Below are 15,427 nucleotides of genomic sequence, written 5' to 3'. Positions count from 1 at the left end.
AGCATGCTAGCCTTGGTTGTATTTACCCAGAATGCCCTGCTCCATAGTCCACTTTCTGCTTCTGGAGCGGTCTCCGTTCAAACCGAACCAGAGTTCACTTCAACCGAACCCAGACTGGGGTTTGGAGGTCCAGAGGTCAGAGGTCAATTGGCGTTCACACCTCACCAACCGGACCGGACTCTTTAGGCAATCGGACTGGAGTTGGATTAATGCGAACCTCTTAAAGCGCTGGTGTAACTCAGGTTAAGGCCTCTTAAAGAGACGGCGCTCTCCGTGGGGAAGCAACCACAGACTGCAGTGGCTCCTGGTTCTGGGTTCTTTAGCTAGAACCTGGAAGAACCCCAGGCTCCATCCTGAAGTCACGTTTTCCATTAAAGCAGGAAGTTTTCATGTCTTCATGCTTCATGTGTTGCTTTGTTCAAGCAGAAAAATGAAAGTTCATAAAGAGGTAAATCAGCCAGAAACATGGCCGCCCCTCCTCCTGCTTCTCTTCTCCTGGTCGGCGCTCCAGCTCCTTTCCTCTCCAAACCTCAGACCACACGGCTTTAATAGGAGGGTTAAGAGGTAATTCCTATCACACTACCATCATTTAATATCTAACCAAGGCTGACAGGGAGGAAGGCTGCAAATCCAAACCAGAAAGCCACCAGCAGCCCCCATCCCCCGTTTCACGTCCTTCTCTACCTTCATCCTGAAACATATTTCTGTTCTTTCTGTTTTACACCAACAGACGTTCACATCATCACCTCTTCCTGAGAAAAAGAGGAAAAACTGTCGAGTTTTGGAGAGAAAATCAGTAAAAGTGACAGAGAAGAAAGTCCAGAGTGTAATTTAAATTCTGCTGATGGGAACGTTGGGATATAAAGAACATGAGATTTATGATGTTAAGTTTGGATCGCGTTCATCGCTTTCCTGATCCGTCCGTGGAGATCCGAGCTAAAAAGGAGGAAAATCCAAACGAAGGAGAGCAGTTTGAGGTTTTATGGAAGAACAACGGAGCAGCATTGTTTCTGCAGCGCCCCGCGCCGCACGCAGGGGGCGCTGCAGAGACACCGGCGGCTCCAGGTTCACTGGGTTCAACCAGCTGGAGGCTTCAGAGACATCTTCACCCATCCCAGAGATTACATTCATAAAACCAGATTAATAAACCAACCTAAACCGCTCACACCCGGCAGCAGAAACTAAAATTATTATTTTTAATTAATTTAAACACAATGAGTGAAAAATGATCAAAAACTTTTACTTTACGATTGATAATTAATAAGAAACCAGCATGTTTGTAAATGAAAGTGTGATGTCATCAATGACATCACCGCTAAAATCAGAAACTGGTTACTGTTGAAAAGTTGGTCAAAATATTTACTCATCAGTTCTTATTTCTCTATCTAAATAAAAATAAATGCTGAATAACTAATCAAAATCAATTTTGATGAAAAAAATAACTATAAAAAACATAAATAAGTAAACTTAAAAAAACTAAAGTTAATAAATACAATTACCTAATTAAAAAAACAAAAATAAAAAAGTAAAACAAATTACTTAACAGATACAAAATAAAAAACATAATATAAATAAATGTATCAGTTAGTTAATTAAAAAACAAAATACTAAAAAATGAACTAAATAAATAAATAAATACCTGTGAATAATTGTTAAAACTGTTACTGTCAGCAGTCATATTGCATGTTTTACTATTCAAGCCCCGCTGACACACACACACACACACACACACACACACACACACAGGAATAACTACAAGAACAATCACAGAGATCCAGACTGCAAAACCAGTAAAAAGGTTCTTCAACCTGAGCTGAGCGAGGAGAAACCAGGTTGATGGAAGAATGAGATGGCGAGATAAAAAAAGAGAAGAAGAAGAAGAAGTAGGAGGCTTTGCTGCATCGCTCTGACCTCTGACCTTTCTGGGAAAACTCCAGATTCCCAGACAGAATCATTCAGTTCACCTGAGCAGCCAGAGGAGCACGGCGCGGCGGCCATGTTTGTTCACACAACACAAGAGAGGGGAACCATAAGGGGGGAACCATAAGGAGGGAACCATAAGGAGGACTCACACTCGGCCCAGTTTGGGGTTGGACTGGAAGAGAAGCTCTGGGAGGAACTGCAGCTTGTTTCTGTTCAGGCGTCTGCAGGGACAGAAACAACATGGAGGTTAGGACCAGGTGGACCACACCTGGACGCACCAATCAGACCTGTCTCCTGCAGGTTGTCAGTGATTTAAAACTCCTCATCATCACCTTCATCCTCAGATAAGACTGAGTAAAAACTTTTTGTTAGTTTGTTTTGGGAGAAACTGTATGAAAACAGAAGAAAGTTGGGTGGAAGAAAAACTTCCTGACCTCATTAATGTCTGCCAGGAATGAGAATGTGAGCGATGTCAGAGTTTATGTTACACATTTTACTGATAAAACTCAGTCAGGTTTAACACACACAGCTCCAAAAAACACCAATACAACTCTGAGGGAAAATAAGAACAACCACAAGATTACATCAACCGCCTGAGATGAGAAATTTATTTTAAAAAATCTATGAGTAAAATAATAACATGACAATAATAATTCATGCTGGGTTTGTTTTTGATTCACTCTGATTTGGAAAAACAGAGAAAAAAAGCCAGTAAAGATGGAGGACAAAATTTAGCCACAAATAAAGGTTTTAAGTGTTTTATCAGCTGCGGCTCTTGCAGCATAAAACATGTCAGATGTTAGAGATGTGTCTTCTCCTGGTTCCCATGTGAGCAGAAGATAAACGAGGACAACGCGAGCGGAGGGAGTGAGCGCGTTATCAGGCCGGCTGAGAAATGAGGCGTGGATGGGAAAAAGAGATGCAGGGCTGGGTCACGGGGTCACGGGGCCGTGGCATCGAGTTAGTGTTGGAGAAGACACAGACACAGACCTCTGACCTCCGAGACAGAGACTTTCACTCTGATCCAAGCAGAGACAACAACAAAGACATATTCACCGTTTCTGACTGGATAACCTGATGGGAGGAGATACTCCACATGAAATTATGAAAAAACACAAAATATTAACAAATATTTCAGTCTAGTTTCTACTGCAAATACCTTAGAACATTTAAAATAAGACAAATCTAACTTACAGGTAACTTTTCAGGAATATATAGGAGCTTGTTTTAAGTAAACAGTTCCTTAATATTGATGAAAACGTTCTGGCAGATTCAGGATTTCCTCTAGTGTATCATCAGCCTGGCAGCCGCCAGACTTTACTTGCTCCCCACCAGGCTTATAAATTTCTTTCAAGAGTATTTTTTATGTTTGCCTTTTTTAAAGTTGGTGTTTAGGTTTTGTTAATAATATCTTGCCAATAACTCATAACTGCTAAGTCATATTTTGACATTTCCTGTGACATTTAAACATTTTTTAACTCAAAAACATGGCAGCTGCTGGTGAACCGACCGCCAAGTTTTCTGTGAAAAAAAAATCTCAGATTATTTCACTTTTATCATGAAAAAATGTTCATTATGAGTGAAATAATCTGCTAATGGAACTGGTACTTTTTTAAAATCAACACTCTCATTGATATTGACTTAAAAGCAGCTCTTATATCTTGCTGAAAAGTAAAGGCTGAATAATAATTTAAATACAGTAATTATTTTAACTTGATAATGTGAGTGAAAATAATCCAGAAATGTGTTGGTTAGCTGTTGAAACAGTTTTTATGAGATAATTATTTGGTTTAAATTACAGTATAAAATTAACTCAAGACAGAAGAGCGATCAGCACTAAAAACAGATATTCTAGCTGACTTTCAAGTTAAACCATCTGTGCAGCATCTTTATGAGGTTTACATCAACCTCCATCTTTTTACAGTTCTTAAATTCAGATTTAAGTCAGAGTAATAAAACATTAAAACCAGAAAAAATTCTTTTGTTGTAGTTTTGACCCAAAAGTATTAAATATTAAATATTTCTCCTCATCTTCAGATCAGCAGCTGATCTCCATTTACAGATAAAACCAAAACATTTACAGACTAAACTATCTGAAATATGTGACTGTTTAGTTTTTACAGGGATAAATGTGGATTCAGCCTCATCCTGCAGGTGTGTGTGTGTGTGTGTGTGTGTGTGTGTGTGCGTGTGCATGTGTGTGTGTGGGTGCGTGTGTGTGACTCTGAATCTGCTCTATCAACAAATCCCAGAGCAAATCGCTGAGCAGCTGTAGGAAGCTGAATACGGTCCTGCAGAACTTTTCACACCGCCTAAACTTTTTTCCTGTCATGTCACAGCAGAAGCTTAGAACCACTGGAAGAAAAACTAAAATTATGACTGTAATCTTCTGAGATCAAAAGAAATCTGAGAAAAAAAATTTGGAAATTGAGAAAAAAAAGTCAAAATTCTGAGAAAAAGTCAGATATTGAGTTTAAATTTGGAATTATTTTTCCCCAGCAGCCCTAATCGTTACAAATGCTGCATTCACACCAAACATGTTACTGTTGTGATCTGTGTTTTCTGTGTATTTATTTTGAAGTTTTTCTGTGTTTATTAGCCTGTTCCCCTGTGGGTCTCTGTCTTCCCTGTTGATTGATCCCAGCTGTGTCTCGTTTCTTCGATTTCCCTCCCCGTGTATTTAGTCCCACCTGTTGTCTTTGTCTCTTGTCGGATCCTGGTCGTGTGGAACCAGCCAGCTTCCCTGTGCCGTCGTGTGTTCATTGTTCTCTCCCGTGGATTATTGTCATTAAATCATCATCTTCACTTCATCCTGGCCTGGCTGCGTCTTCCCTCACCTCACCAAAACCCACAGATCATGACAGTTACGCGCATCAAAAACGCGTCCGATGCTTCGAGGTCGACGCGTGTTTGAATGCAGAGGCCTGACATTTTGCTCTACATCAACATGTTTCTGGTTTGCATTCAGTCTGTGTTGAAGCGCAGCGAGGGCGTGTCAGGCGCCCTAGCCGTTGTTTTCCATTGCCGGCATATTTCTTGGAAGCGCTGGACGCATCAAGTGCTCAAAACGCCGCGCTAGATTGCTGAGGTGCGGCTGACACGCGAAATTCGTTTGGCGAGAACGCACCAAAAAACGTTTGTGCGTTTTAATCCGACCTTTATGTGACAGTAACTCAAACCAGAGCGTCATGGCGGCGTCAGATGAAACAGATTGTTGATTTTCAACATTTTTTAAACAAATAATCTGAAAAGTGTGGAGTGCATTTCTATTCATCTCGTTGTGAGTCAGTAATGGCTGGCTACGCGTCTTCTGGGTTTTTCTGCACCAGAACATCAGCTTCCAGAACTGCCAGGTGCTTTTTATTTTAGGGTGTTAGAGTAAAATCCCAGCAACACTCACTGGAAAGAGTTCAGGGTGTGAATACTTTGGCTGGATGTGTGAAAACTTACAGCCTCTCCAGCAGCCTGAGGTCCTGGAAGGCTCCTCTCTCCAAGACGCTGATCTGGTTGTCCTCCAGGTGGCTGCAGCAGACAAAACGGCACAGAGACCATAAGTATTCATACCCCTGGACACAAGACCATAAGTATTCATACCCCTGGACACAAGACCATAAGTATTCATACCCCTGGAGAAGAAACTGTTAGTTTTCCCACTCTACACAGCAGAGAAATGTCCCGTCTGGCTGCAGCAGACACTTCACCGGCTGAGTAAACAGAGAGTCAGCGGAGCGAACAGATCTGAAACCAACACTCTGCATAACAAATGTTTTAATCTAGTCAGCCAAAACAAATAATTAACATCCAATTCTTTAGAGCAAATTTCCCCCATTTGTCTCGGGGCTTTCATGTGGTTCCTGCAGACCAACATCTCCAGCGTTCCTGTCCCGGCTCTGTGTGGGTCGCGCTGCTAAGGTTTTCCAGATGGAGCCGACCGAGCAGAAAGAACGTCTCAGCAGACAGCAGGGCGGAGGATTTCTGTCCTATAAGAGCTAAAAACGAGGAAAGAGGAGAACCGAAACGTTTTAAGAGATAAAAATGAGTTAACAAATTTTTTTAAAATGTTTTAGGAGATAAAAACGAGGAAACAGAGGAACCGAAACGCGTCAGCAGTTCTACCAACCCGTCGGGTAAATTAACTTGATTTTGCTCTTAAAATGTCTAAGTTGGTCTTTAATGGTTCCATCGTTAAGTTGTTGCAAGTTGGGGTATTTTTGTGTAGATTTGTTAAATTCTGCAATATTTGGCCTGAAGTTGTCTCACTGCTGCCCTCTGTGGTTGAACAGTGGCTACTGCAGGTGAGTTTTCCTATTGGTAATGGCTGGGGGCGTAAACCCAACGCTCAGGCATAACACTTGAAAATCACTAATGACAAAAAAAATTGCTAGATTTATCAACAGTCACTTCATTTTTTGTTGTTTAAAGTTGTTAGATTTGTTGCAGGTCACTTTTTTTTTAAAGTTGCTCAAAGTACCACTGGCTCTGGTTTTAAAACGAGAACCCAAAGCGCTGCGCTGAGTGTGAAACCACATCGACCATCCGGCTTCTCCTGAGCAAACTCCAGTTTTCATTAAATCTGGATTTGTTTGGGACTTCTGAATCCAGTCTGGAAGAGATCTGGGATTGTGAGGCTGCCAGAGATGCTATGCTAACCGTAGAGTTAGCAGCAGCCAGATGGGAAACTGCTGGATGTTTTTAATGCGGCTTACAGATCAACTTCTGATGACGAGGCTGGAGATTCCCAGATAGCAACAAATCAGGAAACTAGAGCTTTTATTTTGTTTGCAGTATTTTCCGCATTATAAGGCGCATAGAATAGACGCTACAGTAGAGGCTGGAGTTACGTTATGCATCCACTAGATGGAGCTGCACTAAAGTGAATGTCAACAAAACAGTCCGACTCCGGTCAGCAAGGACAGCCTTCTGACTGGGCCGGGGCCGGACGATGGTCACCCTTCTCCGTTCGCCCACAGCATGTTGGTGGAGAACGTGGTGCTAAACGACCTGCAGACGACCTGATTATAGACGGTCGGTAGGTAGATCGGTCAGTCAAACTTTATTAACAAAATTAAAATAATTCAATTATTCACAGCAAGGAAAACTAAATGAAGTTTTCCTCTCAGTCTGAGTCGTGACTGAATTAGTAAGAATGCTTTTATTTTGTAAAGATGCTGACTTCACGAGTGAAAAATATTTTTACTCAGATTTAATGCTGACACGTTAAGAACCGCCCACAGACGTCCTGGATAATAAAACAAACGCACCTAATTTCATCTCAGGTTAAAGGTCAAAGTTTCGTCATAAAACCCGAGTCAGAGTCACGAGTCTTTGTCTCTGGGCTTCACTGTCACACGAGACCCGTCAAAGTTTGATGCTCAGTTTTTTGTTTGTGCCTCAATAATCAATAAATTAATTGATTGCATGATAAATTAAAATGAGTTTGATCATTCGCTGAAAAGATGGCAGCCAGAACAAGCCGTTAGCTTGAACTTTATTATCCTACCTGCCCCTATTGCCTGCTGTCCCTGTCTAAGCTGAATGATCAATAATGTTATAATGTAATTTTGGTTACTGAGGCTGTTGAACGGTTTTTCGTTCGGCCGAATGGCTGTTAGCTCTGAATCTTCACTTGGTGTGAATATTTTTGGTTTCCCATTTTTCCCAGGACTTCTCCTCCCAGTTTGGAGGCGAACGTCGCAGCAGTTCGTCTCTGACCACAAGAAACACACCGCTGGCCTCTCACACACACCTACAAACGCACACACACGCACACACACACACTCCCCTCGCTCGCCCCTCTGTCTCTCCGCGCCGACACAATGAAATCAAACACTGCTTATTGTGATTCAGATAAAAAAATCAGATGAAGTGAAAATCGTTTTGGAGGAACTCGTTTCTCTCCTCTGGGTATTTTTATCTGCTGCTCTGGTTAAAACGGAGCGCATGCAGCCAGCAGTGATTATAGTTATTAAAGCCCTTACACACACATACACACACACATACACACACACACACGTTTACGTGGCTATCTTTGTGGGGACTTTCCATTGACTTCCATTCATGTCTACATCCTAACTCTAACCAACCAAAACTCAATTCACACCTTAGTCCTAAATCTGACCCCCGACCCAAAAGCAGCGTAGGCTTCGGACCCACAAGGAGCAGTGGGTCCCCACAACATAGTGTCAGGAAAATGGTCCCCATACGGTATTACAAACACACACACAAACGCAAACACACACATTTTAGGCGTAAACAGTGAGAGCCTGTGAAGTGAATTAGGGCAGCAGATAAGCGTCTCGTTCTGCTGAGTTCAAACGTTTCAATGATCAGGAAATAACATGAAGAACCAATCAGCAGCCACGTTATTTCACCATGGCTCAGTTAAAGCAGGAAACAGATGAGTACAGACATTTCAAGCACTGCGTTCGTTCGCAGATCACGCTCCTGTATCTTTCTACGTCACCATGGAAACCACTTTGTCTTTCACATTAATTTATTATTTAGTATTCTATATTTGTGGTTATAATGTGACAAAATATGGAAAAGTTCATTGAATGTGAATACTTTTTTAAGCCATTGTAAATCTGGATATTAAACTCTTTGTTCGTTTGACCTTTCACTGCCAACAGTTGCGCAGAAGTTGTAAACCGTCCTGATGCTTATGGCTGCTATGCTAGGCTAGCTTAGCTTGTAAAAGTTTGCAGGGCCCGTGCATCGTCATTGGACCTGGAAGCCTCGTTAAGACGTGGATCTGCTTGGCCCTTTAGGCACCCAGAGGCCCGTTAGGTAAATATAACAGCACCTTAATTACTGCAGCATGGAGGCATGAAAGTACAGGCTGCAGAAAAACACGGAGCAGAAGCATTCACACCTCCTGAACCTGGATAAAAATCCAAAAACTGGAATTACAAACATAAATCTAAAGCTGCAGAATGCAACTTTTTTATTGTTTTTTTTAAAGTGTTTTTACATATTTCATAATAGTATAAGAAAAATAAAATAAAACTCCTCTGTCTTCTTACAGTGCTAGCTAGAAGCTACCAATCAGAGGCAGGAGGCGGGTCTTAGCGCTGTCAATCATGCTCAGACCACAGCTTGGTCTGAGCATGCTCTGGTCTGAACCATCCATCTGCATCTCCACTGCAAAAACGGTTTTCCTGTAGCGGTAAGTTGTTAGCACATTTAGCATTGCTAAATGGAGGAGGTTGATTGATGGTGATAAGACCCGCCTCCTACCTCTGATTGGTTGTTTTTGGTGCATTTCTTCAGACGTCAGCAGCTCAGGAAGGAGAGCGAGATTATACAGTGAGATAGTTATCACACTGTCATAACATAGATGTAGCTTAAATATGGATAACATTTATTTTTGTAAAAGTTACAAAAAGTGGCTTTAATGGAAACGCACAACATTAGAAAAACTCGGGTTTTCAACTGGTTTCTCAGTCGTATCTAAATTTGTGTATTTAGCAAAAACTGCAACGGAGACATTTTTTTTGCTTCAGACGATTATAAATATGTCATGTTTACATCCATTACATCCATGATTACCTTGCATGAACAAGTTTATTCATGAAATTTTAATTTAATTTCTTATTTAATGGAAACAGAACAATTGCAGTCCAGTCTTTTTAATATTATAAAAGTTGTAAAAGTTTTGCACCCATTTGTAATGGAAATGCAGCAGCTTTTGTGAAAGTGATTTTATTTATTTTTTTATAATTTCTGTATTTTTTTTACAAATAAAGTCTGAATGGTGCGGTGTGCATTTAAATCCAGCCAATCGTCTGGTTGCAAATCTTCTTGGCTTGTCTGCACTCAGGCAGGCTGGATGGAAAACCAGCTCATGATGCTGCCACTACCATGTTTCACCATGGAGGGGATCAAGTAACATTTGTGTTTCTTAAAATCAAAAGAGAACAAATTAACAGGAGAAAATGTGCAGAATCTAAAGGATGTGAATACTATTTTATGAGGGATTTATGCAGAGCTGAATTTCTGGAAGCTCCAGGATCTTAAACTGGCAGCAAAAGTGGAGCGGAGCAGATATGATGTGAAGATATTAAATGTATTTCTGCCCAAAGAGACGTTTGATTTAAAGCAGGAAGATGAAAGATGGCTTCCTAATGGAGAAGGTTTTAGACTGAAAAACAAAATAGAGATAATTGTTTCCTGCAACGTTTCCCTTTGGCTTCAAAGCCACTCAAAGAATCTATTCCCACTATTAGATTATTTAGCTTTTTGAGATCAAACTGGACTTTAAGGTTCTTTGAAGTTCTTTAATTCTTCTCATAAAAGGTTCATTTCTAGTAAACACCAGACCTGCCATCACATTTCCCAGGAGCTATGAACATTTTCTATTTTTAGTTACAGAGAAAAAAGAACCAAACTTACAGAATCCTGAGGTTCTTCAGTCCAGAAAAGTCCACTTTAGTGATTCTGGTGATGTTGTTTTTGTTTAAATCCCTGCAGAGAGAAACAGGAAGGTTATAAATCTGACATGAAACAAAGCAGGTGCTAATGCTAATGCAAACTCAATCAATGTTTCCCATTTTCTCTGAAATGTGTTTAACTGAAGGCTAAATGTGAAGAAACAGTTTGGTATAGTGCAGGTATGCAGGGCGTAAAGGTGGAAAATTCACTGTCTGCTTAAAACAGCAAATTTTCTTACCTTAAACTTACCTTTATCTTTGGAGGTAAAGATAAGTTTTCATCGGTGTAGACTGAGCATCTGCATAGAGCAGCATGAAATAAAAAATGTGATTGCTGCACAAACGTAATGTAATGTTAGATTTGGTTAATGTGGGAGAGCTGGTTGACCTTTTTGCCTTTAAACTTTCATTAATATCTTCAAATCCATAGCAGCACAAACACAATTTGTGCAACACAACAAAATCTTTGCAGTACAAACTTTGACAAGATTTGAAGAAAGATGGGGGGATTGATTCACCTTTCATGACCCTTGGTAAAGGAAAAGGTAATTATATTTATATAGCACATTTTCAGCAACAAGGCAATACAAAGTGCAACATCTACAGATGTTTCCAATGTGACAGTGGCACAAACAAAAATTTTTGCTGCACAAAAGCTACATGTTTAGTTGTTAAACTAAATATTTAGCTTTAAACTAAATATTTAGTTAGCTAGCTTAGAGCTATCAAAAATCTTTAGCTCGCTCTGACTTAAATACATATTTAGTTTGAAACTGTGACATTTATGACTGAATTAATAACGTTTATAATTGAATATACCTCATTTTACTCTTTTATGACTAAATAACCAACTGACTTTCTAACTTCACCATCGGGCCCCATAAACACTTGAGTATTTGAACACTGATGACGTTTATGGCTTTAATTTTTCAGCATGTCCATAAAACCCTGGGCTGGTTCTGTTCTGGTACCAGTCTGGTTCTGTTCGGCCCGGGTATGTTCCGGTTCTGTTCCGGTGTTTTTCTGCATCTCTCTGAATGCAGCAGCAGGATGAGCGTGAGAACGGTAGGCACAGCGTTGCAGCCCACACACATGCACAGAAGCACGCTAACATGCTAAGACAAACAGAGCGACGCCAAAGCACACAAACACTCCAACTGCTCTGATGGCAACAACATTTTGGGCAAAACTTCCAAAAACCCGGAGACGTGAACGAGGGAAACAATCATCTTCTCCTTCCATCAACAGATTAAAAGCTCGTCGCGTTTCCTGGACGCCATCGGAGCAACGGACACACCACAACACGAACTGACACCCTGTGAGTGTGTGTGTATACACTGGCTCCCTGTAAAAGAGTCTGATGTTTATTAAGAGGAAATCAAAACACACACACACACACACTCATGTTTTCGTGTCTTGTGGGGGCTTCATATTGACTTCCATCCATTTCTACAGCCTAAACCTAGCCCCTGACCCAAAAACAGCATTTCCCTCATGGACCAGGATTTGTCCCCACAAGAAGCAGTGGTCCCCGCAACTCCTCAATGCAGTCAGAAATGGGTCCCCACAAAGATATAAAAACCAGGTTCACGCACACACACACACACGCACACAAAACATGCTTCTCATAACACACCTAAACATTTAGAAATCTGATTTAGGTCCATATTAGGTTTCAAAATGTGAGCTCTAAGAGGAGCCAGGCTGGGACTGGGAGCCGGCCCGACTCAGTCCGGCCTGGTCCGACCAGAACCGGACCAGCTCCCGGCCCAGCAGGAGGTCCCGGACCGGCCCGGGTGCCTCCTGATTCCCACGCTGAGCCAACCAGCAGTCTGATTCCTGAGTCAGGATTCCTGGCGTGTTTTCCTCTCAACGCGACGATAAATCAGCAGCGTCACGCTTCGCTCGCGCCGCTTTCATCACCCTGATTTCCAAACACACATGACGCCGTTTCTGTGAGAAACTCGACGATCAGACGTGAATCGGTTGGCAGCCAGATGGGGATCTGGTTCTGGTTTAAACAGCCGAAGAATAAAAAGCTTTCCGATCAACCGGCCTCGTGTTTACTACTAATGGACGCGACAGCAGGGCAGCTTTCACGTCTTCTCACAGCCAAAAACATCAGGGCTACACCTTTAATTATCGCTTTGATTCAGCCCAGCCGGGTCAGAACCAGAACCAGCCAGATCAGTGAAGGTCAGAAATCTCAGCTTTGATGGAGGCAGTTAGTGGCACTTTACTATATTAGAGGCCGTCAGAGTAAAAGGGGCAGAATCCATGAAAATCAACCTGTCCCACATCACTGCCATGCAGCACCGTATCCACAGCAACGGACTGTGGATCCAGGTGAACCATGGATCCCTGGTTCACCTGACCCGACTCCAGTCCGCTTTAATCAGACGCCAGTCTGCTTATTGGTGTTTGGGTCGGTGAGGTGTGAACGCTAACTGACCTCTGACCTCTGGTCCTCCAGACCTCGGTCTGGGTTTGGTTGAACTGAACTCTGGTTCAGTTTGAATGTGAACACCAAGCGGACCAGAGACCGCTCCAAAAGCAGGAAGTGGACTACAGCGCAGGGCATTCTGGGTAAATACAAGCTCACACCTGGATTAACAGTAATCCAGGGTAATACCTGAACAAATAGCAGCCAATCACAGCCAGAAAATTTATGCTGAACAAACATGGTAATTAAAAAAACTGTAGAAAATTTACCTACAAAAATACTTCAGTTTTGTATCCTGAGAGTATTTAGTAAAGAATAAAGATATGCTTTATTCTTACCTTTGATCCAAACTGTTGCTGGTTTAGTAGACTATAAATATTACCCATCTTAGGTAATATTTATTTTCATTCATTTTACTTTTAAATGTGACCAGCACAGATGGTTTTAAAATATTTAGGATTTAACGGCGGTACCAACATTTGATGTTTCCTTTGTATATTTGTGTTTCCCTTTTTTCAGACTCCAGATGAATCATTTCTTCAAAAGTCAAATATTTATCATTTTTTCTCAATTCCTGTCAACTTTTAACATTTTTAACACCAAAACACGGCGGCTCCAGCGGCTGCTGCCTGTTTTTATCCTCCATGATGAACTCCGTCTTCCTGTCGCGTCTCGTTCACCCCTCCATACACTTCCTCTCTAATCTCGCTTTTTAGTTCATCTCTTATCGCTCACAGCTTCACAGTTGACCAAACTATTTTCTACGCCTTCCTCTTGTCTTTTATCTCCATCTTTCCTTTTTTGTAACCGCTGGCTGTTTTCCTTCCCTCTCCACAGCTAATCTCTCCATCTCTCTGTCGCTCGCAGTGGGAACACCTCCTCCTCCACAGAGACGCGTCTGCAGCCAAACAAACGGACGCCGTGCAGCGCCAGGTGAAGGAATCGGCACGGTCAGGATGACAGCTGAGAAAACTGATTTACCTCAGAAAACTTTGTTTATACGTTTACAAACTGTTCATATCTGATCCAAACTGTTGCTGGTTTAGTAGACTATAAAGTTATGCTGAGGAAAATTCGATCTGCAGGCAGGAATGAACTGTTCACAGTTTCATGCAAAGTCTTTGAAGGAGAACCGGTTCAGTTCATACATGTTCAGAATGAATCAGTTCATTTTCACAGTTCACTGCTGTGAACAAAGTCATCTGACTGGATGGGGTGTAACAATGTATGAAACTCATAAAACTAGACGAGACACGATAGTGAGATTTTAAAACTTCAAAGATCTGCAGAAAAATTATTTTATTCAGCAATTTGACCAAAACTCAACAAACCGACAACTCTCTGTTTCTGATTCCTGCTCATCACTACTGACCAGCTGCGAATGTCCCTCTGGGATCAATTTATCCATTCATCCTTTCATCCATTCATCCGCAATCTGCCGCTCTGTCACTATTTATCGCTCCTACTGGAAACCCAAAATGCTGCCAAACAACTGACTTTAACCAGACTCCAGTCCGTTTGCCCTGAAGGTCCGGTTCCGGTTCAGCAGTGATGAACCTGGAGGTTCGGTCTGACCAGTAGGGGGCGTGTCCTTCAGGACAAACTGTGACTGTTGATTGGTCAGCTGCTGACATACTGGACTGATTGACAGTGGTGTCATGTTGATGTTTCATCCTGAACGTTTTGCCCAGGGGTCGCCAGTCGACCTCTGGGAGGGGAGAAATGACGAGTCCAGAGAGTTTGACGCAGCCCAGGTGATCCAGGTGAACCATGGATCCATGGTTCACCTGGATCCAGGTGTTTGGACCCTCCAGGTTTGACCCGTTTCTGTTTTTCTAACCTTTGTTGTCCTTCTACTCCGGCCACAGCAGCAGCAGTCGTTTCCTCTCTTCCTCCCTCCATTGCTCTCTGCGTCCGTATCTCCATCTGATCCGTTTTTATCTTTTCGCCAGCCTTTGTAGTTCTCCGTCCAACGCCTGGTTTCCTAATGCATCCACTTCCACTGCTAATCTCTTGTTATTTTCCACCGGGCCCTTGTGGAGCCGTGCGCTGGTCGATAGGTAAGCCTAATTTGGCTCTGAGCCTCCCAGCTGCGCCAGGAATCCTAAATGCCTTCTTCCTTTTCCCTCTGAGCTCCAAAGCTCTGTCCCGGTTCAACTGGAAATCCCCCGCTTCAGATGCTCGGACCCCATCAGCCTGACGGAACCTGAACGGAAACTTTAACGACAGGAATCGAGCGCCAACGCTCCAAGACGGAGACAAAGCAACTGTTTGACTTGGGAAGGATCCGGTTCTAAATCGTATTAATATTCATAACAAAGATGGGAAACTGGTTCTTTATGGACCATCTGAAGCTTTAAGACCAGAGAAACAGACGGAGGCGTCGCTTTGGAGGACAGCCAATAAAATCAGACTCCATTAAATGTTTAGTGGAGCTGAAAAACAGACATGTTTATAGTTTCTAATCTGATAATCTGATATTCAACCATCAGATTTTGCTCTGGCTATCCAGCTGAGTGCAGTTCGCTGCACCGTCATCCAATCCAACAAACTGGGTTCAAACGTTGTGCAGCAAACACTTTAGTTTGTGCTGCGATCTTTTTAGAGACATCAGTAAATGTCTCCAGAGGTC

The 15,427-nt window shown here is 42.1% G+C and overlaps 1 protein-coding gene across 1 annotated transcript in view; it reads right to left on the bottom strand.

Moving 5' to 3' along the window:
• Positions 1-15,427, bottom strand: part of LOC103130072 (slit homolog 2 protein-like) — a 139,026-nt gene that overhangs the window by 99,523 nt on the left and 24,076 nt on the right. The window contains exons 3-5 of the mRNA XM_007541370.2: positions 10,315-10,386; positions 5,374-5,445; positions 2,073-2,144 (exon numbers count right to left, since the gene is read on the bottom strand). Of these exons, the coding sequence (XP_007541432.1) occupies positions 2,073-2,144; positions 5,374-5,445; positions 10,315-10,386 (216 nt within the window). The remainder of the gene's footprint in view (positions 1-2,072; positions 2,145-5,373; positions 5,446-10,314; positions 10,387-15,427) is intronic.

Source organism: Poecilia formosa, unplaced genomic scaffold, assembly GCF_000485575.1.
Source record: "Poecilia formosa unplaced genomic scaffold, Poecilia_formosa-5.1.2 Scaffold604, whole genome shotgun sequence".
Lineage (NCBI taxonomy): Eukaryota > Metazoa > Chordata > Actinopteri > Cyprinodontiformes > Poeciliidae > Poecilia > Poecilia formosa.
This window is presented reverse-complemented; position numbering and strand designations above follow the sequence as displayed.